The sequence below is a fragment of the Exophiala spinifera genome, assembly GCF_000836115.1.
Source record: "Exophiala spinifera strain CBS 89968 unplaced genomic scaffold supercont1.3, whole genome shotgun sequence".
NCBI lineage: Eukaryota > Fungi > Ascomycota > Eurotiomycetes > Chaetothyriales > Herpotrichiellaceae > Exophiala > Exophiala spinifera.
In genome coordinates, this window is record NW_015622515.1 from 1,070,156 (window position 1) to 1,097,111 (window position 26,956).

A 26,956-nucleotide genomic window follows, 5' to 3' on the forward strand; every position below is an offset into this window, starting at 1 on the left:
ATAATTGATCCCTACATTCGAAACTGCTCACTTTAGAAGATGGCGGTACTTTGGTGTAAGACCTAAGGGCTTTAGATGATGCGAAAGCCATATCTCCCATCGACTTCACGCCAGAGGAATTCATCTCGATTGAGTTCCGTTGCCAAAAGGCAGCTCTCGGCAAACTCCTGCACAGCTTCACGATGAAAGAGTCTTACCCAACCTAGTCGCTTGTAGGTGCCCTGGTCCAAGTGGGCGCTTCGTTCCAATAAGAGCCCATCTGACTCCCATAGACCTTCTTCGAGACGTGAATCCATGGTTGAAACCCGGCAAACATAGGCCGTATGGTTGGCCGACCACTCCGGAATCTGCCTGTACAGACGATGGTCGTCTAAGATGTCAGACAGGGTATCATCACAAGTGAATCTGCGCCCGTTGATGGTGAGATATTCCAGCCTTCTCTGCCTCTTGTCGGCCGCGCCTAGCTCGGCGCGACATAACGATGCCACAACTTCAATGTAACCTGACAACACAGGCCCGAAATGACGTTCTGCATCAATGAGCTGTACGTTTGCACTCTTCACCTCCCATGAATAAGACTCGCTTGCTTCAAAGTGTGGCCGTGGGGTTTTCCAATCAACACTTCCCTTGACGGACGCCCAAGACCAGGATGGTGCGTGGTATGTCTCGTATCGTTCCTGCCTGCGAGTTTCTGTTGACCACAGCAGATCTTCTCCAAGACAATGTCTCCAAAAACCAGCAAGATAATCCGTAGCTGGGCACCCCATATATTGTTGGACCACCTGGGCCAGGCCAGCGACAGCGATAAGCTTATCCGATTCCTCAGTCAATAAGCATCCTGAGTACTTCCCTACAATCTTTCGCCAGCAGGAGCGCAGTATTGTTTGGTCCTCCGAGTCTGGTGTCAATCGTTTAAAGATGATGGACTCACTGCCAGCACCGGTCTCTTCAAATGGTATTCCGGCTGGCCACGTCTCGTTGGCTCGTAGATGACGACATTCCCAGTATATCTGATCAGCTGCGAAATGAACGGTTCGAGGGGACAATAGTCGTTCCTGCAAGACCCAGGCTCTGTGATTTAACACGGCACTCTCTACACGTGTATGAAACGCATCGCCATCGAATGCCGCATACTGACGCGCTGGGAAACCTGCTGCCCAGCGGGTCTTCACCGTGAATGCTCGACTCAGGAAGGGGTTGCTCGCAGAAAACAAACCACCATCTCCATCTGAAGAACAAGTAGCTGCAATGTTCACCAGAGCATTCGAAAATATCGAGGCCATGGACAATGCTTCTTCTAGCCAATCGATGAATTTGTCCTGATTGATGCAGAATGCATCAATCCAAAGGTATTTTACCCCAAGCGCTTGAGTATAGCTGACGGCGTCGCGAAAGGTATTCGTGAGTAGTTCCCAAGAAATGCTTCGGCGATACATAGCTTCGTTCTCATTTCGAAGGACCGGCATTCTCGTACCACCCCAACGATGACTCAGGGTGATGTACTCTGCGTCTTTGGGGATGGTAGACCCATCTACTATTTGCAGTAAAGGAATTGAGGACGATTGGGACTCTATGTTGATGAGCCGTGCGGGCTTTCGGAGCGGAAAATAAGACACTGCTTTGCATTCGGAATGTGATTCCCTACATTGACTGACCCATGCATCGACTTGGGGTAATGTTCGCACGTGAACGTCAGAGAGGATGCTTTCGGGAGCTTCATAACTATGGTATATTCGAAGTCAACTCTCTTGGAAATCCATGAGCCCCTTTTCTAACTTACCAAAGATAGGGAGCAGGTAGAGGGAAATCCAGCATGGACGGATCCCCTTTTTTGAGATATCTCCGTCAAGGAAATATAGCACGTCCAGGCGCAGAAGACCAGAGGAATCTTCGGTTTCTCCATGAGGTAGGATACTAGCAATGCCAAACATCTTCTGTGGATTGTCTTCTGCAAATTTCCAAGTCTCATGGAATTCACCCTCTCCACCAGTTTGGAAAATCGGTAGTTGATCCAGTAGCAAATTGCAAAGATGGCATCCGTGAGCAGCAGAGTTCTTCAATCCGGATATATTATGATGTCTAAAGTTACCAAACTTGGTTGAATGGTCATCACGATGCTGCCACATTCGTCTTTGTTGTTGTGTCGCTGGTCTCGCCGGTATCGGTGGCACACCATCACGATGTCCAGATTCCGAGATGGCTGGATCGTTGTCGACGGTGTTTGCACCCTTGCCACGAGAAAGACCTAGGTCATTTTCGATTTCGCCATCGCGACTCACGATCCGCTGTTCCCAATGACCACCGAACAGCCTAGTGCAAACATCGCACATCTGCGATTTGCTAGTGGTTGCCATGCCTATTCCAGCTATAGCGGGCTATTCGAGCTCAAAAACTGCAAGCAAACAAGCCAAGTTTCTGGCAAAGTGGTCTGATAAGCATGACATCGTAAGACGAGCATCGAATGTGACTCCTTCATGAACCCCATCAAGTCGAAGCAAAGGTCATCAATTGAGCGACCAAGGGCAATCACACCATAACTTTCTCTGGTCATGAATCGCGATCGAGAGTTTTGATGTTGAATTTGTAGTTTCAGGAGAGTGAATACCCGATATACGTGGTTGTCGACTGCGTAACCTGTTGTGGCTAGTGAATGCCTTATCGATAAGAACCAAAATCTTGGCTGAGAAATTACCTGACTTTTTTGTCTGGGGTTTCTTCGCCGCAGGGAGATCCATTCCTTTCCCACAGACGCCCAATATGGCGCCTTCACAGCTCAAACAACTGAAGGCTTCCCTGCGCGAGCATGGGCTCCGCGGCCCTCAAAAGTCTAAGAAAGAACGGAAGGCTACCGGGAAGGATGCCCAAAAGCGAACTCAGCGCCACGCTGCCCTCGAGAGCATCAGGGAACGATTCAATGTCTTTGAGGTCAAGGGCCCGAAAAGGGAGAAGTTCGAGGTTGCAACTGGACGGAGACCTCAGGCATCTTCAGTACGTCCTGGCGTCACACGAGGCCTGGGTGAAGAGCGAAGACGGGAAACATTGTTGAAAGAGATGCAAACCCGCAACAAAATCGGAGGCCTCCTCGATCGACGATTCGGAGAGAATGACCCTACCATGACGCCTGAACAACGAGCCGCCGAAAGATTTGCCCGTGAAAACGAGCGGAGGCTGAGAAAGACGTCAATGTTCAACCTTGAGGACGACAGCGAGGAAGAGATGACACTTACACATGGTGGAAGGTCATTAGATTTTGGAGGCGATGTCCGGGATGATTTCGATGAGGACGATGTTCCTGCACCGGATGAGGACGTCGCAGATTTCGAGGCGCAAAATGATAGACCCAGGAAGAAGCTGCGGCTCGAGGACTCTGTTGATGACGGCGGAAGTGAGGAAGAAGACGACGACGAGATGCCAGCGCGAAAAAAATCCAAGAATGAAGTAATGAAGGAGATCATTGCAAAGTCAAAAATGTACAAAGCAGAACGGCAAGCGGCCAAAGCGGACGACGACGATCTACGAGCTGAGCTAGACAAAGGGATGGGAGACTTCTACGCGGCCCTTCGTGGACATAACCCACCCGAGAAGCAGCAGGCCGCGGCACCAACCAACGATGCCGAGCCACCTATGGACCCCGCTCGAGCTGCGATGTTGGCAGGCAAGAGTAGGGCAGATGCAGAGAAAGAGTATGAAGCGAACCTAAGAGAATTGAAACTGGAGGCTCGTTCCAAACCTAGTGTTCGGACAAAGACAGCCGAGGAGAAGGCTGCTGAGCAAGCTGCAAGACTAGAAGAATTAGAAAGGAAACGCCTGCGACGTATGAAAGGCGAAGCAGAAAGCTCAGAAGATGAAGACGATGCCGGGCTTGGCCCAGATGAGGACTTTGACGAAGACGACGCAGAAGCGTTTGGTTTGGCTGCCCCAGAAGCGGTTCCTAGAAAAGTGTTAGATGTGGAGGACGAAGACGAATTTGTTCTTGACGATGACTTGGTTACCTCTGACTCTGATGCAGAGATGGCCAGTGATCAGGACGAGGATGAGGACGAGTTCGAAGAGGAGCCCGAAGATGATGGTGACGACGATTTCATAAATGGCTTGGTCTTGCCACAACAACCCAAGCCGAAGACGCAATCGACGGAAAAAGTGGTCGTCAGCGACAATCTCGCCTATACATTTCCGTGCCCTCAAACCCACGACGAGTTACTGAATGTGACAAAGGATACCGAGTTCACCGATCTACCAACTATCGTCCAACGAATCCGTGCACTCTACCACAAAGGGCTTGCCCAAGGCAATCAACAGAAGCTGGATGTGTTCGCTGGGGTGCTGTCACAGCATATTGCGTATCTCGCCGACAACCACAGCGACGTGCCCTTTTCGGTGTTGGAAAGTCTTCTACGACATCTCCATTCCATGGCAAAGGCCTCGCCGCAGGCAGTCGGTGTTGCCTTCCGTACTCACCTCGAGAGTATAGCCGAAAAACGAGCTCTCAAGCTGTCTCCCGGAGATTTGATCGTCCTGACGGGTGTAGCGACAATTTTTCCTACCTCTGACCACTTCCACCCTGTGGTTACCCCGGCCATGCTGACCCTTGGCCGGTATCTGGGTCAAAGCACTATCCAAAGTGTGCAGGATCTTGGAACTGGAGCATACTGCTGCTCACTTTCCCTCCGTTACCAACGACTGGCCAAGAGACATATACCCGAAGTGGTTACCTATGTTGTCAATGCTTTGGCTGCTCTAGCACCTGTACCACTGCCCGAGCAAGACAAGGATGGACGTCCACTGAACGTTCCAACTAGACTACCAAGGGTCCCGTTGCGAATCAACTCACACACAAATGCTCCCGAAAAGTTAGCCTTCAAGGATCTTGTGATGAATGCAGACATGCAAGATGATTCCTCGAAGCGTACGGCTCTATTGAGTACGTTTATTCGCATCTGTGCGCAGTCTGCCACGCTATGGAAGCAAAAAACCGCCTTTCCAGAACTGATAGCCCCTTACATTCAAGCTCTTAACCACGTCGTCTCCCACCCAAGCAAGCTCTCCAAGCAAACCGTTGCCCTTGCTTCTAGCACATTACAAACTCTACAGTCTCTTCAAACTGCATCCATCGAGGCACGGAAGCCTCTGCTCCTGCACAACCACCGACCTTTGGCAATCAAGAGCTCTATCCCAGCCTTTATCGAGAACTACAACCCAGATCGCCACTATGATCCTGACAGACAACGAGCCGAGCTTTCGAAGCTCAAGGCAGAGCACAAGAAGGAACGAAAGGGAGCGATGCGTGAGTTGCGGAAGGACGCAAATTTCATTGCCCGGGAGCAACTCAGAGAGAAGAAGGAGAAGGATGCGGCGTACGATAAGAAATTCAAGAGGCTCGTCGCTGAGATTCAAGGTGAGGAAGGTCGGGAGCAAAAGGACTACGACAGGCAGAAGAAGAAGAGACAGGGACGATTCTAGACATAGTTGTACAAGTTGTAAAAACAGTAATCCATATGCTGCCCTCAATTTCTATCGCCCCCAAAGACACTGAGGATTGGTCATGGCCAAACCACGCTTGACAGCGGTGGACGACTGACAAGTGTAGCCACGGTCTGGAGAGCCGATGTACTCCGTGCTGGCTCGGCACGTGTACCGTAGCTTTGCCATCGCGGAAGCTAATCGCCGTCAGCCGCCGTACTTGCAGAAACAAAAAAAAAGTTGGTCCTGGCGAGATTTGAACTCGCGACTTTCGCATATCTCGAAAGATTCATAAAGGATGCAAGCATACAATATAAGAACGACACGCTAACCTGCTGCGTCACAGGACCGTAGTATTGGCGGCGACAGAGTGGTCGACAGGAAACCCAACTTCCCAACTTGTGCGTCAAAATTGATAAAATTTTCGAGGGTTTCAGTATATGACCCCTACTAAAGCCACGTGATTTTAACGCTCCATTGTCTCCAGGGCATGTTCTGAGGCAACTTTCTTCGAATATTAGTATGAAATACTGCGTCCATGAAATGTAATATTGCAGGCAAGGTGAGGTCCACTGGCTCAAGCTGAAACTATCCTATCCTTCCTTTCTTTGTTTTCTTTTCTTTATAGCTTTCCACTTGTGACACACCCTCGCTGGGTTTGACTGGAGTGCTAGGCCTTCACTTAATTCAGCCGCCGACATGGCGTCCAAGAACGGTACGGGTGTCGAAGACGACGAAGACGACTACATGAACATGACATTCGAGGAGCCGGCTGCCTCGAGAAAGAGCGAGACCTTGACTCAACGCAAGAAGCGACTTGCAAGAGAAGCGGAGATTAAAGGGCGGCCCAAATCGAAGGCGGAACTGGCAGACGAAGAGCGCAAGAAAAGAGATGCGGCGCTGAAGACTACAACGCTGGACACGAGCAACAAAGGGTTCAAGATGATGGCAGCGCTCGGATACAAGCCCGGAACTGCGTTGGGTGTCTCTCGCGGGGACGAGAGCCAAACCAAAGATGATCGCCTGCTCGAGCCTATAGGCCTTGAAATGAAGGACTCGCGCAGCGGTATTGGTGCAGATGCAGAGAAGAAGCGCAAGTTCCGGGAAGAAGTCGAGGCCCAAGTAGAGGTTGAGAAAAAGCAAAAGGTCGAAGCAGGAGACTTTCGAGAACGACAACAGAAAGAGCGCGAGGAGAAGAAGATGGAAGGACAGATGTGGGGTGCTATGAAAGTCTGTGAGAGACTCGAGGAAGAGGATGAAGATGCCGAAGCCTCGTCTGGTGAGAATGGCGACACAGTCAAGCCCAGGAGAACAAAACCATTGAAGAGTGTCAACGTCCTTTGGCGCACCTTGGTCAAACAGAGAGCTATAAACGAGCGAGATCGCAGGATGAGGTATGACCTGCAACAGTCTTTGTCAAAGCGGCCGGACTACAATGACCCGGACGAGGAGAAGGAAGATGCCATGGCACTCGGCAGGAAGGCTGAAACGGAGGAAGTTGATATAGACATCGATGAAGAGGACGAAGAGCTCGATGAGTTTGCAACACTGGAGGTCTCTGAGCGACTGGCGAAGCTGGTCGCATACCTCAGAGAGAGATGGAATTACTGTTTCTGGTGCAAGTTCAGATACCCCGACATAGAGATGGAAGGGTGTCCTGGCCTGACCGAGGATGACCACGACTGAAATTCTGTCATACTCGATGATAGAAATATAAAATAGGAATGTTGCATCGTTGGCACGTCGCGAACCTTGCATGAATGGCCATCGTGATTCTCAATAGGTGAGGTGGTGAGTGGAGATGCCAGCAAGGGAGGTATTCCGCTGACTGCTTGAGCGACTGTGTCTGCAGCCTCGTTCAGCCTTGCCGGATTCATGATATTCTATCATTGCACTACCCTCGTTCTCCTTCTTTCCTACTTTAATGCATACTCCATCGAGGTGAAATCGACCATGGTGCTACAAATATGTCTTTCGTCTCCTCTAATCGCTTCGTAGCAGTCATTCTCGTCATTGGGCTCGCAACGGTTTGTTACTCAGTCCCCGGTCTTCTACAACAAGTCAAAGATGCTGCACGAGCACCCGAACCCGATCCCCCGCCGCCACGCAAACGCCTTCAAAAGGATTCTGAGAACTCTTTAAAGATCGGAACTCTACGTACTCTAGCGGATGGATACAATTACGAGCTGCGTACCTCGGCGTTGAAGATCGTGAACAGTCGTACCGTTCATTCTCGAGCCAAGGACCTTTTACTCCGCGACTTGGCCAGCAAGGACTACGAGCGGCGCGACAAAGCGATCAACGCGTTACTGTTGTTGCTGAAACAGCAGCATACCCACAGTAGGAGGAGCAGCCTGCTCGCGGAGTTTGATATCTCCAAACGCCTCAAGGCTACCGTGCAGGCCTTGATCAACGTCTTGCCGTTGCACGAACCCCTCGGCCATGAGGAAAAGGGTCTCCCACAGTCGCCTATCTTACCTCCGAGTCGACCGGCTCAGGAAGAGTCGTTACTGGTGATCTTGAATTATATGCTCACAGAAGAGACCTCTGGAAACGTGATGGACGAACCGCCCATCTACAGCGCACTCGCGGCAGGACTCGTCACGAAGTGGTTGGTAAAATACCCTTTTCCGTGTGCTCTGCCAGAGAACCAGGGGTACAACTTCAAGCGTTCGGACGTTGCGCGGCTCTTCGAGCGCTCTGCATGGAAGAGCGATGATCACCTCATGGCTGGCATTATCTTCCAGGTTGTCCACCATCCACGGGGCCGCAAGCAGATGCGCGAAGCCGGTCTGCAGGCGAGCAGCTACAGGGAGAATCTAGCTAATGATAGCTGGAACAATGCTTGGGTCACCGAGCGCTGGGATCAAGATGATAGTGATGACGACGACGACGTTGTCATGGTTGGAGGGGAGGACACTGCGGGCCAAGTCAGAGACGACGTGACGGACTGGGACGGTACGGTACTCCCAATTTCATCGGCTACAAGGCAACGGTCAGTGGAAAGAAGTCTGGAAGAAGAGCACCTGAGACGAAGACATCGAGAGGCAATCGTCGTCGCCGAGCGAGGTACTCCCTTGAGTAGAGAGAATATCCTGCAACGCGCCGACAGTAGGGTTCTCAGGCCTATGAACGGCGTGAGTGAGGTTGAGGGAGACTTGAATGGTTTGTTGGGCCTGTCTGCGAATAATGACAGCGATGGTTCAGTGAGCCCTCAGGAATCGCGCTCGGAGTCTCATGGTTTCCTGCCGACTAGAGCATCCGCCAACGATGCCACATCAGACAATTCAACCCCGGACGATTGAACTCATGCATTTGATTTCGTTTTAGGAAACGTCTAGTCATGAGCCAGGACGGGTGGCAGCCCCAACTGAATTTAGCAGCATTAATAGGTATGAATGGGACGAGCAAGGGCGTCACGGCGTATCGGTATACCCACACAATAGGAAAAATGCCAGCTATGCCCATGGAGCTGCTCACTCTTTGTCAAAACTAAGCAACAGAGTCTGGTTATGCTCCTCTGTTCTTCTCTTGGATTTTTTTGACGTTTTTTGAACGAACGATGCACAGTGCCCACGGGAGGGAATCTTGCTCAAAATTGATTGATTTTCATTTACAGCGTCCGACCACCCTTCACCCTTCGATGGGGTACGGTCATGGCTGACTTCTAGATCCATTGCATTTTTTTAGCCTTGTGAACAGCGCCCATGGACCTAGACCTCATGCATCATGCGGCATTCATATGATGCCCTGTCACCGGTCTGCAACCTCCCCAAATATGGCAACATACAAGACCATTCGTCCCCTCGTTTCTCGGTCTTCCTCCTTTACTTCAATGGGATGAATCGTGAAGAGTGGGTAGCACCGATACCGGGTCTACCGTGCTTGACGGGCTTGTACGAGATGGAGAATTCACCGAGGTAGTGGCCGACCATTTCAGGCTTGATTTCGACCTGGTTGAACTCCTTGCCGCTGTAGATACCGATGACGCTGCCGATCATCTCTGGCACGATGATCATGTCCCGGAGGTGTGTCTTGACGAGGTCGGGCTTCTCGTTGGGCTTTGCGTTCTGCTTGGCCTTGCGCAACTTCTTGATCAAACCCATTGGGCGGCGCTTGAGGCCTCGGTTGAATCGACGGCGGGCGCGGGCATGGAGGATGTTGATGAGTTCGTTGGAGGGGATGTCGAGCAGTCTGTAGATTGCAGAGAGAAAAGAAAAAATCGTCAATTCCTGCGCGGGGAAAACAAGCTTGGATGAACCCTTTTGTTCACCGGGGGCGGGACGTACTGATCGAGATCAATGCCTCTGTATGAAAACTTGCGGAATGCTCTTCTCTTCTTGAGCTCAGCGGCCTCCTCGGCGTTCTAGCATCGCCAAAACTGTTAGTCCTTGTGGGCAAGAGAGTTCTTTGTGTGACATCGAGACATACGTATTCGGAGTCAGCCATGATTACAATGGTCTGCGCGTTCGCTTTTCGAGGTGACTGTCGAAAAGCGAGGAGGGTGGATGGTTGTGCAGTTGGTGGTCGGTCAGTGTGTCGACGATTTGCAGCCAACGTCGAGATTCAGTCCTGTGAGGCTTGGCGCGCCTGCGGATTTTCGATTTTTGTGGGAGTCCACCTCCCACACACGTGACACGAAATCTTGGCACGTACAGGCTTCGGGGGCCGCGAGTTAGTGGTACATCTACGCACCTAGTCAGGAAGTACCGAAGGGATGGTCAGATGGGATGGCTCGTAGTGACAAACAGCGAGGGACAAGATATACCAATGCTGCTACGTAGAGGGCTTAGCAGGCAGAAATCCGACAACAAGAATAGTGTGTCGTCTGCATACATGCGGTAACGAACGAACTTAAAATGATGGACATGCATTTTGGACTCGATTTGGTATTGTCATTGATCGTCTAAGCCTGGGGGCCTCAATCTGCGCATGGCGATGGCCCTTAAGTCATGATGGCAAGTAGCCCTTTTGATTGAACAGCCCTTTCGCATCGCTTTTCCGGTACCCGTAAGTTGCCTTTGCGTCCAACACTGACCAGCCATTTCGACAGTGTGAGTTGGTAGTAATTCAACACCGATAGCTTAGTCGAAGAGACCGAATCCCATGTCCTCGTCAGACTCCTCCTTCTCCTCTTCCTTCTCGGCTGGCTTCTCTTCTTCAGCAGCAGCGGCACCACCGGCGGCAGCACCACCAGCAGCAGGGGCTGCTCCACCAGCACCACCAGATGGGACGGACGCAAGCTTGGTCGAGCCTTCAGCGATCAACTGCAAATAGTCAGAAATCCATTCCTCAATGCACAGAAGAGTACTGTCCATACCTCGCTGATGTCCTTGCCCTTGAGCTCTCCGATCAACTTTTCCAGGCGCTCATCGTCAGCATCAACACCAACAGATGAGAGAACACCCTTGATGTCGTCCGCCGAGGGTTCGCTGTTGCCGGCGAGGCCGAGGAGGAGGTAAGCCGCGAGATGCTTCATTTTGATAGATTTTGTCTGCGAACACTTTTAGCGAAAGCCGATCGACCAGAATTCGCGCAACATACGACTTTTTGGAGGGTCGAACAAGAGAGACAATCGATTTAACCGCGAATTGGGCGGAGACTGGCACGTCAAGTTCTGGAGATGTTTCTTCGTGATGTGTGTGAGAGGCTACTGAAAGTGCGATTTGAGGTTGTGCGCAGAGTCAAATTGTGTGGGATTTTTTACTAGGGCAAGTCTGCCGAGTGCAAGGCCGCACTAGTCCTTTTCCGGCCGTGCCATTTACCAGATTCCAGCAAGGCGAGTTGCGGGGGGCGACTCATGACTTCTTCTTTGCTATTCAATCCGTCTTATTGACTACGAGGCTCTTGCCATGAATTGTTGAAACGCTATGCTCTCCCATATATCGTTCATTTCACTATAATCCAAGCCCCGTTCTCTGCTTATACGACCAGCAAACATGCGGAATCGTTTTTCAGGCCATTACACAACTTCAACTTTCTGATTACCTCTCTTTTCCACCACATTCCTTGAGGTCTTCGTTCTCAACATGAGCTTCCTGGGCGATATAGTCAATTCGATAGGCAGCGAGAAGTCACCCGCGCCACCAAAGCCCTCAATTCGACCCCTCGGCCCAGCATCACATCGTCCCGAAGCCGATGGTAAGACTGGGCCGCGACCCGGTCTTCCGGCAACAGCTTCACCACTCAATGGGCTGAAGCGCAAAGCCGAAGATGGCCCTACAAAGCCGATCGAGAAACACATCAAACCAAACCCTGCACCTGGCTTGACAAGCAGCGTAGCCCGACGACCCGCTGCGCCTGCTCTCCACGCGCCGAAATCCCTTCCTGACAAGACGGTACCAGCTCCGAGACTAAAGATCGATGCTACGGCCAACTCCAATAAAGCAGGCTCAACACCGCCGGTAACACCTACGAGTACGAATGCCACTGCAAAAGCCCCCGCAAAGGGATCATATGCAGACATCATGGCGCGGGCAAAACAAGCGCAAGAAGCAAGGATGCAGAGCCAAGTTGGAATGATCAAGCACCAGGCAACGAACAGGGAGAAGGTTTCCAAGGTGGCAGAAAGAAAGCGTCAAGAAGAGGAGAAGGCAAAGTCTGCGAAAGGTAAACTTGGTGAACGCCACCCTTCTACGACAAAGCCCGACAACTCTCGCAGCGTTAGTCCCGCGAAGAAGGCAGAACATGCACGGGTCATCAAGACTCCACGGCCCCCTCTCCACGCTCCACCTTCAGGCTACAAAGGCACAATGGGTCTTTCTTCGGGAAGAAGCCAAAAGCAGGCGCAGCGTAAGCGCACCAAATATGACGAGTATCTCGGCACTGATGAGGAGGAGGACGATTCGGATCTTGGCAGCTATGGCAGAGATGAGGAAGAGGACAATTACGGATCTGACGCTTCATCTGACATGGAAGCCGGGGCATTCGACATTGATGAAGAAGAGAACAAAGCTCTCCGAGCTGCTAAGGAGGAAGATGCGAGGGAGTTGGCGTTGGAAAATCAATTGAAGAAGGAAAAAGAAGAGCGCCGGAAGAGGCTGCTTGCCATGGCTAACAAGCGCAAGTGATTATGTGCATCTACATCACGAGGTCCAGACTTTCATATTATTACTGACATTTAGCATTGGTGTTGGGGTTTGCATAGCAGCAAAGACAATGATACAAATAAAGAAATGTTTAAAGCGCCTCTGGGATGCACGCTGTGCCTCCATCTTCCTCTCATATGAGCTCACACAGTGCCATGTCCTTATCATCACAGCTGTCACGGACGCACGCACGGGCATATCCTCCGTTCATGATATTCCTTCTGGGCGTATGATACGCTATGTCGGTCTCTCTCTCTCTCTCAGGCAAGTCCTGAAAACAAGTTTCCTGATGGTATCTCAAAATGCAGAGACAAGATGACAGTGACAAGAAGGTTTATAGGACTATACATGTCAGGCTTCATGATCATAAGCTTGATATCCTGCTGATTTTGGCATCAAACTATTATGGTCTAACGACACGATTTGCCCAGATTGAGCCATGCATACTACCGTCACATCCCTTCTTCCCGATGTTGTTTGTTGTCCCCAATATTCCTCCCCAGACTAGTCAGAGACCAGACTCTCGACATCAGATCCCTCGACACGGTAGAAACCAAGGGACGTCAACATTGGCTTGTCGTGGAATCTGTACAAATAGACTGTTTCATCACCTTCGGCGGTGTGTTGATACTTGTTCCACGCCGGGACACAGAAGGTATCGCCTTGCTTCCACTGGATGCGTTGGCCGTTGACAACACTATAACCCCTACCACTGACGATGTGGTACACCGACGACGCCGTCTCTCGTACCGCAGGAGAGGTACACCCTGCGTTCAAGCGCTCGGCGGAACCTCCCAGGATTTTGGATACTGGGAGGCGAAGAAAGAGTCAGTCGATCGTGAACTTCGAGGTCTCATCCGAAGGCATTTGGGAGAACATACCTGGTCTTCCATCCTTCTTCAAGTAATCTTCAGAGGCCCAGTCGCCTTCCTTCTCGTCCAATTTCTGCTGCATCACCTTCCAGGGAAAGACGATGGGGGAGTCGTTCGAGTCCACATCCTCAGCAGGGTATCTCGGCTTTTGATAATGCTCGACGAAATGCACCGGAAAGTGTCTGAAGTTAGGCAGATCTAGACCGTCGAGCCAGATCATGGGGCCCGAGCCGTCCTTGCCATGATCGTGCCAGTTCCAGGTCGGTGTAAGGATGACATCGCCCCGTTGCATGGTGATACGACGGCCGTGGACGGCAGTAAAGCCGCCTTGCCCCTCGATGATGAAACGCATGGCAAAGGCAGTATGTCGGTGTGCCTTGGCCGTCTCGTTGGGCATCACCAACTGGAGGCCGGCGTACAATGTATCGGTGGTATATGGGGCATCTTTGCACAAGGTGTCAGACCCCGTTCGGTGTATGTTACTGGGGGGGAAACACACCTCTGGCAGGATTGACTAGCATCAATACCCGTCGCTCTGCTTGTTGTTCTGTGATGATTTCTCCTGCTTTCAGGAGGCTCGGTCTGACTTCGTCGTATCGCCAGATGTATGGTATGCATTGGGGATTGGGCTCTGGAGGGTTCAGTCTAGCCATCTGTGTCCAAAGTGGCTTGGTGTTGACTTTGAGCGCACTCTCAACAAGTTCCTCCGCCGGGTCCTTTGACCCATTGCCTTGTGTCATTGTCTGAGTTGTGGTGGCCATGCTTGTTGTGTGACTATCCCTTCGAGACTTTGCTGTCGATGTTAAACGGGCCTTGGACTTTGTGAAACCAGTCAGCGCCTATATACCACAACACTCTCAGACGAAGCATGTCTGTAACGAGGCAACAAAACATCCCCAGAGCCGGAAACCTCGCTCGGATCCATTCCGTCTTGGTGGATGTCAAGAACGAAACAAAACAGTCGCCAGGGTGAGGAGTAAGAAAGAGCGAGCCGATGCACACCCGACGGCAAGTCGAACCCCACCGCAGTCTTCACGGAATAGGACAAGGTTCTCCAGCAGTCAGTCCTAGGATGGATTGAGATGGGCTAACGTCGGTTCGCACCATGCTGGCCTTGAAGGTCGCCGGATACACGTTGACGACAGCCCAACATAATATACCCTACCGTGAGGTATACTGGACGCTGGCCCACATATCAAGGAAGCACGCATCTGAAAGTCGTCAACGGGAAAGAAACACAACGGAACCACGAGAATGCCCAGTTTAATAGATACTCAGGCCTCAGCGGAGGTGGACTTCATCCCCATCCCAGAGGTAATCCTACCCAGTGATCGGTCAGCTCCGGCGACGAGAAGGGAACTGATGAGATGATAGTCAGCTTCGTATCCTACAGGAAGTCTCGACTTTCTCGTGAAGTTTCAGCAGAAAGAAGAGCAACGGCTGAAGGCAATGCGAGCCTCCTCATTGATCAATCTGGAAGATAGGTCACCGATACGACTCGATATCATTGTCGTTGGTGCTGGCTTGGGAGGTCTCGCTGCTGCCATTGCACTCGCCCGGAGGGGTCACAAAGTCACTGTCTTCGAACAAGCCCCTGAGCTTGGAGAGGTGAGTGCCGTCTTCTTCTGGCCTGACATAACATTGAGCAGCCACTCACCGCCAACCGCAGGTTGGAGCCGGTATACAGATACCCTCGAATTCGACTCGACTACTGATAAAATGGGGTCTGGAGCCCTTCCTGGCAAGCAAGATCGTGAAGCCAGGCCACATCGCCTTCCGTAGATGGGAGGACGGTAAGACCATCGGCTTGACCAAGCTCATCCCACACTTTGAACGGGAATTCGATGCCCCTTACTACGTATTGCACCGAGCACATTTCCACGACGCCATGTACCAGCTAGCGCTTCAATTGGGCATCGTGGTGAAGATCAATTCCAAAGTCCTCGACTACGACGAGGACGCTCCCTCCATAACGCTCGAAAACGGGGAAATTCATTTAGCAGATCTGATCGTTGGCTCTGACGGTGAGCTCCAAGGTGTTGTGTCGGACCGACACGACTCTCGACTAACACTCTCAACCAGGCTTGAAATCATACGCGCGGACGAAAGTGCTCGGTGGAGTTGACCAAACACCCAAGAAGACAGGCTTCGCAGCCTACCGCGCAACGGTAGATGTGGAGAAGATGAAAGCGTATCCGGACACTGCAGAGGTTTGTGCAAAGCCGAATTTGAATCTATGGTGAGCAAGGACAATCCAACTTTCCACATTTTTGGGGGCCTCTCTTTTAACAAGGTCATGTATGCTTAGGGTCGGCGACATGAGACACGTCATGACATACATGATCGCAGGGGGGAAGTCGTTCAACATGGTTCTATCGCATCCGGACCGTTCAGATCCCAGAACATGGGCGTCTCAATCCTCCGAGCAGGTCCTCGCAGGCATGCGCGCACATTTTAAGGGTTGGGATCCTACGCTCACCAAGATCATTGACATGATCGACACGACACTCAAATGGCCGTTGATGAGCGGCTCGCCCTTACCAAGGTGGGTGTCACGATCCAACAAGCTTGTGATCATGGGAGACGCAGCGCACGCGATGGTGCCGTACATGAGCCAGGGTGCCGCAATGGCCGTCGAGGACGGAGCCGCGCTCGCGGAAGCTCTGCATCACGTCGAGAGCATCGATGACCTGCCGCGAGGCCTGCGCGTCTGGGAAGCCGTTCGCAAGGACAGGGCGGACAAGATGCAGGAAGCCAGCTTGATCAACGGCAAGCTGTGGCACTTTCCGGACGGGCCCTTGCAACAGGCTCGTGACGAGGGTATGAGACCTGAAGTCGAGGGTCGCGAGTATGTCACGAGTCCCAACCAGTGGAGCGATCCCACGACGCAGCGTTGGACGTATGGGTACGATGCGGAGTGGGAGATTAAGAAGGCTTTTGCGGGTTTACGGAAGAAGTTATCCCTGCCAGAAGTCAAGCTATCCAGATAGTCGAGTAAACCACAGTCGTCTTTTCTAGCTTTCGTGATGGCGATATGCCACCGTAGCCAAGGTTAGAGACATTACATCCCTCTTCACATCTCTTGCTTAAGCATCATTGAGTCAGCTACCAGCCAGAGCCACTGACCATGAATTGCATCAGAAGTAAGGGTTGCTATCTGCCGCACAAATCGTTGTAAAGGACTTGGTCGACACCGCACATGGGCACAGGCTCTCGAATAGACACCAGTCCAGACAAGATTACGTGCATGCTCAGCCAGACAACATTGCCGCTATGCCAGTGTCGACACCGACAAGGTCTGAGAAGATGTCCAAATTCGCATCTGTCCAGTATTGAGGCATATGCATATCGAACATCGTAAACGGGTCGTCCGTTTGTATCGTGTTCGGCATGGCACCATTGAGCAACACAGGTGCAGGTGCGCCTATACTGGAAACGGTCACGATTGCCTGTTGCTGTGCCTGTGTTTGGGCAGTGTCTGATGGATATTGATAAGACGAGAAAGCCGATAGAATCGTGGAACCATGCTCCGGACTAAATCGTGCAAGAGCCATACAGATCTGAACAAGTTTGACTAAAGTCCTCTGAATCCTCTTTGATGATCGAGTGCCCTCGCCAAACCGTTGAAGTGCTTCTGCGGCTCGGCGAAGATAAGCAATCATCCCAACGACCCTGTCACAGTCGAACGATTCTGATATTGTGATAGTCGCTCCCCCGTGACTCCACTTATTTACCGTGGTGAGTTTGAGCAAAATGCAGCCAAATATGACAAGGGCTGCGTTGAATGCTGAAAATATCAAGTCAATCACCTGATCGCCTTCTTCAAAGATAAGACTTACTGTAGTATGCAGAGAACCACCATGCTCCAAGCAGAGTCGGAGGTTCGCTTGTCTTGAAAACAATCTGCACTATTTCAGTGGCAGACTTTTCGCAGATCTCGAGGCTTTTCTCGGCCAGTCCGAGGAAGTATGGGTCTTCACCGTCCGTTTGAACCGTGGCCGCTTTGTAGCACGCTCTTTTTCTTAAAAAGGCGCTGAGGACGGGCCTGTGCAGCAATACGCGGGTGTTCAGATACCTTAAAGTGATGACAACACTCAGTCTATCAAAGACTGGATCCCATGTTGACGTTGAGATTGTCTCTGAGTCGAATGTATCCCAAGGTCTCCTTTGGAGCTGGGGGAACAGATTACGCTTCCAGGCTGACAACCTTTGCTCAAGGGCCAGGGTTCGTTCTATGAGGGTGAGCATGGATATATCTGGATCGACGTCAACATTCGAGCCGTAGAGCTGAGTGATCACGTCTCCCAAGATATAGTAAAGTTGGCTATGCACGCCGTTAGTGTGACTATCGGAAGTGCTGTGCCGTTACTCACATTGTAGCAATGTAAAAGCAGACTGTGGCGGGTGGCTCGAGGCTTTCGTTCAACGCTGGCATTCCTCCAAGCGAGCTTGTTGCTAGCCTTTCTAGATTCTGGTTGATTGGAAGCTCCAGCTTGACGTATTCGTTTGGTATGGTTGACGGCCGGCCAAACGTCATGGATAGCGTTCTGCCATAGATCAGCAACCCATTTGCTCGGGGTCGTACGTCGATGTACATGGACAAGAGCCACTGACCTATCTAAAACCATACAAGCAAGCCAAACACGCTTGCGGAGTTCTGCTTCCAGCAAAGAACAGCCGGCGGAGGCAGCTCGCGAATGCAAGCCCAGCTGCAATGCTGCTCGAACTGCTAGTCCATGTAGATTCCAGGCTTGATCAGACCTTTGTGTTCCTTGTTGATACTGAGCCATCAACAAGAGACATTGAACTGGAAAGCATCAGTAATTCGAACTCGGAATCGGGTCACATAAAAAATGGGTTGATATGAATCAAAAGCAGACAAGAAGCTTGACAAATGTCCTGGCATGTATCTCCGCGAAATCCTCTCGAATTTCAGGATCAAAGTAGGATTTGAAGCAGCAACCCGTTGTAGCTTGTGGAAAGACCGGCATTCCTCAGATTACACCATCACCTGCTATCGATTAAGAATAAAACAAGGCCGTTCTCACCTGTCTCGAGTCTGGCGGACTTCAGCTCTATACCAGAAGCCAGTGCCTGTGCTCGTTCAATGAACACATCTGATTCAGCCGCATTTTTCTCCGCCGTCTGATCCGGCTTTGCAGTAATATATGTGGCAAAGGCGAAGATAACGTTGAGAAGGCACAGCCAAGATCGACTGACTGCTGTCAATCGGTTGCGCCGGGCATTTGCATACGTCCTAAGGACACTTTCTTCGTGGATGTACGGAAAGAGCATTCCAGTGTCCGCAAAGAACAGCCTTATCAACAAAAGAACTTTATTCTCTGGCGGCAGTGACCGTACATTGATACCTTGTCGAGCCACTGGGCTCATTTCAGGTGGTAGGGATGTCATGGGAGAGACTGCACGGGATACAATGTCGGTGTTCAGACTATGCTCAGGATGCCTCGATTGGCCCATCGCTTTAAGGGAGGCAGAAGTGGCATCGGATATCTCGCGCAAGAGCGATATATTGGAGGATGGGCCATAGAACCGAGGCTCTTTCTCCTCTGGGTCGGTAATGGCCGCCATGCCATCTACTGAGTCTCCGCCTCCATGTTGTTGTGCAGGGCCGTCGTCGTCGAGAATTGCAACGTCTTCGCCATCGAGGGGAGGGGGAAGAGCTTCGACACTTCCACGAAATTGTCGGTTCGCAATTTCAGCATCGTGGCTGAATTGATCCGACTGCCCTGGTGACTGATCCTTCTGTTGCACAAGTTGTCGTAGTGTATCTTCTATGGCGCGAAGACGTTCATCATAGCCGGTGGGCGCCTGGATGGGTTTACCGTTGCCAGCCGCCGGTTGTTGGTAGACGCACTCGAACCCAAGCTCGATGCAGAGACTGCAGGAAGGTTTCGCCCCATTGCAACGTGATTTCCGGTTCCTGCAGGAAGTGCAGGCTAGCGCTATCCTGCGTCTTTTGTATGATGGTGGCGGAGAGGTAGTCTCTTGCGAGTCAGGGCGCGAGTGAGATGCTGGCATAGTGCTGGACTTCAACAGCCCGAGCTCAGGAACCGGTGGAATGATCTGTCACGTGTAGGATTCACTATCATCAGATTCCGACGTACAATCTGTCGCCATCCAGGGTATATCGGGAAGGGTATCGATGGTTGATAGAGGCTGAAATGTCCAGGGTTGTCAACAGGATGGATAGAGACGATCGCATTAAGAAATGGCATGGATATCCCGTTCCATCATTTCTCTGTTCTTTAACATTTGTGCACAGGGCAATCGTGAAATCGCGGGCTCTACCGAAGCAAACAGCTGCTCGCACACATTCAAGGCGGCATAGGCCTGTCCACACCGCTCAATGATTGATGGATAGACAGACCGTGATGGCCCAATGTAATTGGGGTTTCCGACCTCTCCCCGGCGCTGTGCGAAGTTCGTAGTCTAAGTTCCGAGTGTGGAGCAAGATCGCGAATTGGGCGGCGGTTGTTCCTGTAGCCCCACGGTTACCCCTTGTTCGGTAAGCACTGTATGTCTGGGTTTCCCCCGAGATTGCTTAGAAAGTTTGACCGTCTTCTTATAGGTCTATTTTGAGCTTTTGACGCCTGTCGACATCCTCCGCTGTTGAGCGGTATTCTATAGCATAGTCTAAGGCTCTCTACTCTTGGAGTCAGATCCATTTCCTTGACTACAGATTTCAATGGTGGCACATTGCCCCAGATAGCGCTTCGATCATGATCTTGAATTTTTGAGGGACTCGATAAAAGAACAGTGGTGCTCACTTTGCTGGAGCCAGCGAACAAAGTTCGTAAACATCAAAGACCTCCGTGATAGGGGCATCTTGTGACACCGTAAAGGTCGATACGACGCCGCCTTGCAAGAAGAACGTGTTGGTGAATGCATATGCGCCATCGATGGCAAACAGCTCGCAGACGAAAGCGTCTAGTATGACGTGAACGTCGTAGACGCTTTGCGTGTTTGGAACCCACATGCAGACCTTGTCGTCAAACAGAGGATGGTCCCACGAAGAGCCCGTACGAGTCCCGCCGCGGTCCAGAGAAACAAACATCCCTTCGACTTCAACTAGGAAATTTAGCCCGATCGAGTGGCCGCTCCGGTTTGCAATGTCTACAGACACCCGGGCAGCCGGCGTCCCCGACCTGATCTTGAGTTTGAACTCGAACGCGCCGGATCCGCTCTGCAGGCGCCTCTCGTATATGACCTGGATAGACGGGTAGTCTTTGGCGGAACCGTTGGTATAGACCATCGCCGTTTCATCAGTGTGCAATCGAGCGTTGTCCAGGTCTATAGGCCGCGAGATGAGCGACAAGGACTTTGTGGCTACGTTCAAAGAAACCTCGCGGACGGTGAACTTGCGAGGGAGGGACATCGCTGACCGGTACCGCTCGGCCGGCACGCGGTTGCAGTACTGCCAGTTGCTTGCCCATCCAATCCCATATACCGCGCCATCTGGAGAGTCGAACCACGTTTGCGCCGCATACCAGTCTTTGCCCAGATCTGCTGTTCGCAGGTAATTGTCGCTGCTGGTAAAGGTGGTGCCATCAAAGTCCCCCAGGAAGTATTGGGTAAAGCTTCCACCCAGAGGTGCACCCGGCCCGATACTCAAGAATAGCACCCATCTCTTGCGGTCGCTGTCGTTGTCCCACGGCACCTGCACCAAGTTGGGCATTTCGTACTGGTACCCGCGGACACCAGAGCCTTCAAAGTCCGACAGATGATGCCAGTGGATGAGATCCGGGCTGCCGTAGAAACCAACCTTGAACTGATGACATTTTGCAACGACCATTACCCACTGGTTCGATGGCTCATGCCACAACACCTTTGGATCCCGGAAATGTGCCCAGCCTATGTCGAGCACTGGGTTGTGTTTGTACTGCGTGAATGTATAGCCCCCGTCCGAGCTCAAGGCAACGTTTTGCGTCTGGTGCCCTTGTGTGTGGATTGTGAATATGGCGACAATCCGGTCATCTGGGCTGGCTGACTCGTCGAACTGACCCGAGGTGTTGTTGCGATCAACCACACAGCAGCCGGACCATATTGCTTCGTGATCCGATGGCGCCATGATGGCTTTCTTATGCCACCGCCAGCTCAAGAGATCGTTCGACGTCGCATGGCCCCATTCTGGATGGCCGGCGACCAGGCTTCGGTCGTCCAGTTGGTAGTACAGATGCCAAATGCCGTTGCTATACACCAGACCATTAGGATCGTTCATGAACCCCTTTTGGGGCGTAAAGTGGAGGACAGGCCGCTGGTCCTCATTTCTCTTAACATCCACGGTCATATTCTGTCTACTCTTGCTGCATGCGATCATGAAGCGCTCCTGTGCACATGTACCCGTAACAGAGCGGAGTCGTGGTGAGAGCGGAGAAGCAGGAGATCAAAGAAGCCAGGGAGCGGAGGAGCAATACGGTGCACCTTCATAAGAATGATGTTAGGTACGGACAAGAAAAAGCATTCCTTGACCTCAGAGGGCTATAGCCTCACTTAAAGGCTTAGGAAATTTGTGCCTTAACCTATGATGGTAATACTCGGGTGCTCAGAATCCTTAGTCCAGCGTCCGGACAGTGCACGGAGCGTTCTCCATATGAAGCACGATCACGTATCGCTCTCCTGCCGAAAGTGAGTCGCCACTTTAATGCCGGGTCATCGTGAACATTTCCAGTGAGGTTATATTTCTTCCCGAACCTTACTGAGCGGCCGGGCATCGGTGTATTCGGGGATAGTCGGTCCAACTTCCTGTAGAGATCACTGCGAAATGCAATTCTGGAGAGTGGACGTGGCATGACGCCAAGGGACTTCCACTCACGGCTGCAGAGAGCTCAAATACCTTCACACGATCTTAGCCTCTCCAGGGCCGCTTGGGGAAAGTCATTTCATGTAGAGTGGATTCTGCTGACCGTACGGAGTAGGTCCCGCCTTCACACGTGTAGCGCCCCTGATCCAGAGCTTCTACGGGGGCCGAGACCGACCAAGGATGTGATGGTCCCCAGGCCCAACGCTGCTGGCTTGGGGCAGCCTCAAGTGTTAAGAGATACGGCGGGGTATGAGGCCGAGTGTGTGGGGGCATTGTCTAGTGTTGCGGCCAAGGATCTCGTCGGGGGTCGTCGGGACATGCTTGTCAAATCGTCGCAAACATACTTTCTCGAGAGCAGACAAACACATGCCACAAGTTGACAGGTTATCATTGACACACCGGGTGCCCTTGGCGTGAATTCACACACGCTACACAGTATATACATGGACACAAAGAGAGCCTTACCCGGAATCTGTCAACCATAGCACTTGCCGGGAAATTTCTCTTATACGGGTCACGATTGTTAATCTTTTGGTCTCAGTCGCTGGCATACCAAGCCCACCGACTTTGGGATTGGCGTCTATGACTGCGAGATTTACTAGCTTGCTAGCGGCGTGGTGTGAGTAAGGCGCATGCATACCGACAGTCATCAATCTGGACAAGATACACAGCCATGTCACAGCCCAAGGTTGCGGTGTCGATGAACCCGCTTCACGTCCGGGACCCAGAAGTCGATGGTCCACAGGGGGATGCCATCCCCTTCTTCTACGACGGCAAGTACCATCTCTTCTACCTAGAGGCGCCGGCACTCAAGTACGACCAGCCTGACCGCGGCCGCACTCCCTGGCGACATATCGTCAGCGACAATCTCGTCGACTGGCACGACCTAGGAATTGCGTTGCCCCTCGGCACAGGCGATGATCCCGACGTCGATGGGATCTGGACAGGTTCGATCATTGCAGTCGACGGCGTGCTGCACGTCTTCTACACCGGTGGCCGGCGTGCAGCGAGTATCCCGCAGACAATCTGCCATGCGACGAGCACGGACGGCGTGGTGTTCAAGAAGAGTCCCTCAAATCCGATCCATTTCCCGCGGAGCGACTGGTTCGAACAGCGCGACTGGCGTGATCCTTTTGTGTTCTGGAACAAAGAGCATAAGCAATACTGGATGCTCGTCACAGCGCGTGCGCGCGAGGGCCCTCTCGGACGTAGAGGGGTGATCGCGTTGAGTACTTCTGATGATCTCGTGACCTGGACCACTGTGCGCGAACCTTTCTACGCCCCAGGCAGCACATACTCGATGGAATGCCCCGAGGTATTTCGCCTCGGGGGGAAGTGGCGGCTGGTCTTTTCCCGCTTCACCGAGCATGCCGCCACCGTCTACCGCGAGGCGGAAGATCTAAGCGGTCCATGGCGCACGCCGAAATACCCGGCATTCGATGGCGCCCACTGGTATGCCGCGAAGTCTCTGGAGGACGCGCAGGGACGCCGGATTGCCTTTGGCTGGGTCCACGATCGGCGCGGCTTCACAGAGGGAGGTGAATGGCTGTGGGGCGGGGACATGTGCCTGCCACGCGAAATCTTCGTTGGTGAAGATGATCGTTTGTGTGTACGGATGCCGAGCGAAGTTGACGACCAATTCATGTCCGAACGGCCCCTCTTGATTCGACAAGCATCCGGTAGTACGACGGCAGAATGGGAAGCTAACGTGGCCGGTGGCTTCTCGGTAGCCCAGATCGAGACTGGCGCTCTACCGTGCGCCCTGACCCGGCTCTCGGTTGAAGCTGATATCCAGGACCTCGCCGGCGGAGTGGGCCTGGCGCTCTACTCCAACCCCGGGCTCACAGAAGGTCTGCTGCTCTTCTTCGACGCCAGCACTGGAGCCGTCAGCTTAGGCGGTCCCACGGGAGGACAGGAAGACGACCGTCTGCCGGTGCCCGCGGTGACGAATCGAATCAGGGGCCGTTCTCATGGAAAGCTCCAAATAGACTTGTATCTACGCGGAGACGTGCTCGAGATATTCGTCGATAGACAGGTCGCGCTGTCGTATCGCCAATACTTCGATCGCCCGTTCACGGCTAAGCCGTACGTTGAAGATGGGGTCGTCACATTCACGGCGAAACTGGCAACGCGGGGAGATTAAGACAACTATGAATCCGCAACCCCAATCAAAAGTTCCAAGAAGTGCGCTGGCTCTTCAGCAGAAGGAAAACCGCCGCCCAAACGACCTAGCCAAACAGCCTAGTGAACAAGCACCGAGGGTGAAAAGGGGCAACTATATGATGAAATCATGACGAGGAAGCACGTGAGACAACAAGCAAGAAGCGGTCATAGACTCTACCCTAGTGACTTGAAGTTTTCCACGAGGTCGCATTGTGGTTGGTGGTGGTTTGCACGCATCTTGGCCAGAGCTCATGTAGGAAGCAATTTTGTTGTTTTAATGTCTCCTATCGTCATGCCTATCACCATGCACCCTCGTTGAAAAGAACCGCATTCAAGGGGACACTGACGATATTGTTCGTTCCTGCTCATTATGTCTCGTAGATTCTATCCGAGCGTCACAGCGACGATGGGGCTTGCAGAGCAGGTCGTTCAAGCTACAAGGACTACCATAACCCATAGAGGTCAGTAACTTATTTATTGATCGTAGGAGGCCCCACGCCTAATCAGAGTTCATCCGATAGTTGTGTAGTTCGTGTAAGATCATGGTGAAATACCTAATACTTGGACTGGACTGGACCATTGACTCGAGAAAAGTGAAAGCATGTTGGATACTAGACTCCAGTTCCTCGGGTCTGTCGTAAGCAAGGGTGGTTTTTTGGGTCATGCGTATGATGGTCGCCGTCATTGCAAAGATGCTCACCGCGTGGGGCCACGCTGTAGGCAACTCTGAGAGTCGAACACTGGTTCCACACAGCACCAGTTGGATGTAGGAGTCGATGACTGTTTTGAATGCGTCTCGGTGCTCCTGAGTTTGGCACTCCCCGGTCATGATGATCTCCATAGTGCACGGCCAGTACATGAGTATGACCGTGGCGAAGTATTGCGCTCTGATGAGTGCTCGAGTGCTGTGTCTTGTGTTGGTCACCGGCCACGTCGACTTGTCAAACGTGATTGAATCTGGCAGACAGAGATACCATTCATCCAGCTGCGATTGCAACTCCTTGGCGACAATAGAAGCAAATGGGGTCGTGCCTGTGGTGGACGGGTCTGATTTATTGAACGTGTAGCATGTCCTGTCGATGATCTTTCTCACCCCTATCTCTGCCAGGAAATGAGGGTCTGGCTCATCGATCCCGGACGAGTCTGATTCTGGAGATCCTGACCAGGGATACGGCGCTTCTCTCAGAGAGGGAAACTTCATATTGTTCGCGTAGGAAAACAGTCCCGTGTTGGCAAAATACAGCGTTCCGGCATACTCACTTTCCAGTATAAACAAGGCCCAAAACGCTCTCGTCTCGTATTCTCCAAGATTATAAATAACGTCGCCTGATTCATCCACCGACTTGTTGTCCGGTTGTATCTCCATCAGGTTTTGCATTTTGATAGAGCCTATCGAAAGGTATTCTTGAGCTTTCATCGGCATAACTTTGAGTCCGTAAAAAATGGCGAGTAATATGACGCATTGCACCGACAGTAATGACACTTCCTCCAATACACATCCAAGCATGGACAAGGCTTGCCTGTGGAATTCTCCGGCCTGAAATATTCCTATAGGATCATTCGCATTCAGGCCGCCAATAGCTAGAACCATGAGTAGCAAAAACGACCCCGGACCTCCTGTGCACACGGTGTTTTGCATCAGAGGCAGTTTCTCGAAGATCTCTCTCTTGTTCAGAATTGGGTACCAGTTGTATGTGTGGCGAAAAAACAACTGCCCCAGATCGTGAGGGCTGTGACGGAAAAATGCCACCGATCCGCTGGTGTCATGCTCCATGGCGTGGTGTGACTCGAGAGAGCGAGCATGTGTGGACAAGTTGATGTCGGTGTGAAAGACGATTGCCGCAAATTGGTTTTCTTTGATCGTAAGAGCAGCAAACCCTGGATGCCCTTTCTCGCGTGTGGACTCTGGTGCGTCAATCAGCGGCGACTGTGCTCCAAGCCCAAGGCGTTCCTCGATAGCTGAGAGCTTGGTGAGTATAGCCTCGATGTTGGTCTCCACAGTCGGACCTTGCGGAGACTCATATCTGCAAACACCACCGTTCTCCTGACAGAAAGAGCACTCGGGCTTAGCTCCATTGCACCTCGTCTTCCTTGCTCGACACACTGAGCAGGCCACTTTGTTCCGGTTCTTGTTGTAAGTAGCCATCTCTCGCGTGCTCCGACGGGCCCCGACCGCCAATGTAGAAGCGTTCCTTATAGAACAAATGCTAGTCGAAAGAAAAGCGACCTGTACAATGCCGAGGGCAACATGTGACTTATCTCTCGACAAAAATCCCCGTCGTCACATGAACAAGTATGGCGTCGAGAGAGTTTGGCCGCCCCACCCAGTCGGGGGTCGTCGGGCCGGCTTGACGATTGGTTCCCCCGCAATTCGCTTCAGCACTTTGCAGACTTCAGAATGTTCACAACCCATGGAGACGATTGCGGGGAATGCCTGTGATAAAGCTCCAGCTGCTTCACTGCTGGAAGAGTGACGAGCCAAGCCACGGTGTGCTCCAGGACCGCTCTATTGTTTGAGAGAACTCATGCGCGCTCCTAAGCTGACTGACTGG

The 26,956-nt window shown here is 52.0% G+C and overlaps 13 protein-coding genes and 1 non-coding gene across 14 annotated transcripts; 6 read left to right on the top strand and 8 right to left on the bottom strand.

The window, feature by feature from the left end:
- Nucleotides 1-71: 71 nt before the first annotated feature.
- Nucleotides 72-2,354, bottom strand: PV08_04135 (uncharacterized protein; the record flags this gene model as incomplete). Its single annotated transcript, XM_016378484.1, has 2 exons — nt 72-1,714; nt 1,781-2,354. 2 exons carry the CDS (start codon nt 2,352-2,354, stop codon nt 72-74), a joined length of 2,217 nt encoding a protein of 738 aa, XP_016237161.1.
- Nucleotides 2,355-2,757: 403 nt separating this feature from the next.
- PV08_04136 (uncharacterized protein) lies at nt 2,758-5,460 on the top strand (the record flags this gene model as incomplete). Its single annotated transcript, XM_016378485.1, has 1 exon — nt 2,758-5,460. The coding sequence occupies one exon, from the start codon at nt 2,758-2,760 to the stop codon at nt 5,458-5,460; it is 2,703 nt and encodes a 900-aa protein (XP_016237162.1).
- Nucleotides 5,461-5,701: 241 nt separating this feature from the next.
- On the bottom strand, nt 5,702-5,810 carry PV08_04137. The gene has a single exon. It is a non-coding gene; the product is annotated as a tRNA-Ile (tRNA).
- Nucleotides 5,811-6,159: 349 nt separating this feature from the next.
- PV08_04138 (uncharacterized protein) lies at nt 6,160-7,146 on the top strand (the record flags this gene model as incomplete). The annotated part of the gene is made up of 1 exon (XM_016378486.1): nt 6,160-7,146. The coding sequence occupies one exon, from the start codon at nt 6,160-6,162 to the stop codon at nt 7,144-7,146; it is 987 nt and encodes a 328-aa protein (XP_016237163.1).
- Nucleotides 7,147-7,427: 281 nt separating this feature from the next.
- PV08_04139 (uncharacterized protein) lies at nt 7,428-8,765 on the top strand (the record flags this gene model as incomplete). Its single annotated transcript, XM_016378487.1, has 1 exon — nt 7,428-8,765. The coding sequence occupies one exon, from the start codon at nt 7,428-7,430 to the stop codon at nt 8,763-8,765; it is 1,338 nt and encodes a 445-aa protein (XP_016237164.1).
- Nucleotides 8,766-9,287: 522 nt separating this feature from the next.
- PV08_04140 (40S ribosomal protein S15) lies at nt 9,288-9,909 on the bottom strand (the record flags this gene model as incomplete). Its single annotated transcript, XM_016378488.1, has 3 exons — nt 9,288-9,654; nt 9,750-9,826; nt 9,892-9,909. The coding sequence occupies 3 exons, from the start codon at nt 9,907-9,909 to the stop codon at nt 9,288-9,290; spliced, it is 462 nt and encodes a 153-aa protein (XP_016237165.1).
- Nucleotides 9,910-10,544: 635 nt separating this feature from the next.
- PV08_04141 (60S acidic ribosomal protein P2) lies at nt 10,545-10,939 on the bottom strand (the record flags this gene model as incomplete). The annotated part of the gene is made up of 2 exons (XM_016378489.1): nt 10,545-10,727; nt 10,781-10,939. The coding sequence occupies 2 exons, from the start codon at nt 10,937-10,939 to the stop codon at nt 10,545-10,547; spliced, it is 342 nt and encodes a 113-aa protein (XP_016237166.1).
- A 550-nt stretch (nt 10,940-11,489) lies between these two features.
- PV08_04142 (uncharacterized protein) lies at nt 11,490-12,530 on the top strand (the record flags this gene model as incomplete). Its single annotated transcript, XM_016378490.1, has 1 exon — nt 11,490-12,530. The coding sequence occupies one exon, from the start codon at nt 11,490-11,492 to the stop codon at nt 12,528-12,530; it is 1,041 nt and encodes a 346-aa protein (XP_016237167.1).
- Nucleotides 12,531-13,052: 522 nt separating this feature from the next.
- On the bottom strand, nt 13,053-14,181 carry PV08_04143 (gentisate 1,2-dioxygenase; the record flags this gene model as incomplete). Its single annotated transcript, XM_016378491.1, has 3 exons — nt 13,053-13,357; nt 13,430-13,864; nt 13,920-14,181. 3 exons carry the CDS (start codon nt 14,179-14,181, stop codon nt 13,053-13,055), a joined length of 1,002 nt encoding a protein of 333 aa, XP_016237168.1.
- Nucleotides 14,182-14,674: 493 nt separating this feature from the next.
- On the top strand, nt 14,675-16,410 carry PV08_04144 (uncharacterized protein; the record flags this gene model as incomplete). The annotated part of the gene is made up of 5 exons (XM_016378492.1): nt 14,675-14,734; nt 14,795-15,028; nt 15,090-15,444; nt 15,503-15,659; nt 15,729-16,410. The coding sequence occupies 5 exons, from the start codon at nt 14,675-14,677 to the stop codon at nt 16,408-16,410; spliced, it is 1,488 nt and encodes a 495-aa protein (XP_016237169.1).
- A 261-nt stretch (nt 16,411-16,671) lies between these two features.
- Nucleotides 16,672-19,459, bottom strand: PV08_04145 (uncharacterized protein; the record flags this gene model as incomplete). Its single annotated transcript, XM_016378493.1, has 5 exons — nt 16,672-17,207; nt 17,260-17,744; nt 17,794-17,967; nt 18,035-18,227; nt 18,469-19,459. 5 exons carry the CDS (start codon nt 19,457-19,459, stop codon nt 16,672-16,674), a joined length of 2,379 nt encoding a protein of 792 aa, XP_016237170.1.
- A 745-nt stretch (nt 19,460-20,204) lies between these two features.
- PV08_04146 (uncharacterized protein) lies at nt 20,205-21,728 on the bottom strand (the record flags this gene model as incomplete). The annotated part of the gene is made up of 1 exon (XM_016378494.1): nt 20,205-21,728. One exon carries the CDS (start codon nt 21,726-21,728, stop codon nt 20,205-20,207), a length of 1,524 nt encoding a protein of 507 aa, XP_016237171.1.
- Nucleotides 21,729-22,914: 1,186 nt separating this feature from the next.
- Nucleotides 22,915-24,384, top strand: PV08_04147 (uncharacterized protein; the record flags this gene model as incomplete). The annotated part of the gene is made up of 1 exon (XM_016378495.1): nt 22,915-24,384. The coding sequence occupies one exon, from the start codon at nt 22,915-22,917 to the stop codon at nt 24,382-24,384; it is 1,470 nt and encodes a 489-aa protein (XP_016237172.1).
- A 519-nt stretch (nt 24,385-24,903) lies between these two features.
- PV08_04148 (uncharacterized protein) lies at nt 24,904-26,550 on the bottom strand (the record flags this gene model as incomplete). The annotated part of the gene is made up of 1 exon (XM_016378496.1): nt 24,904-26,550. The coding sequence occupies one exon, from the start codon at nt 26,548-26,550 to the stop codon at nt 24,904-24,906; it is 1,647 nt and encodes a 548-aa protein (XP_016237173.1).
- Nucleotides 26,551-26,956: the final 406 nt, after the last annotated feature.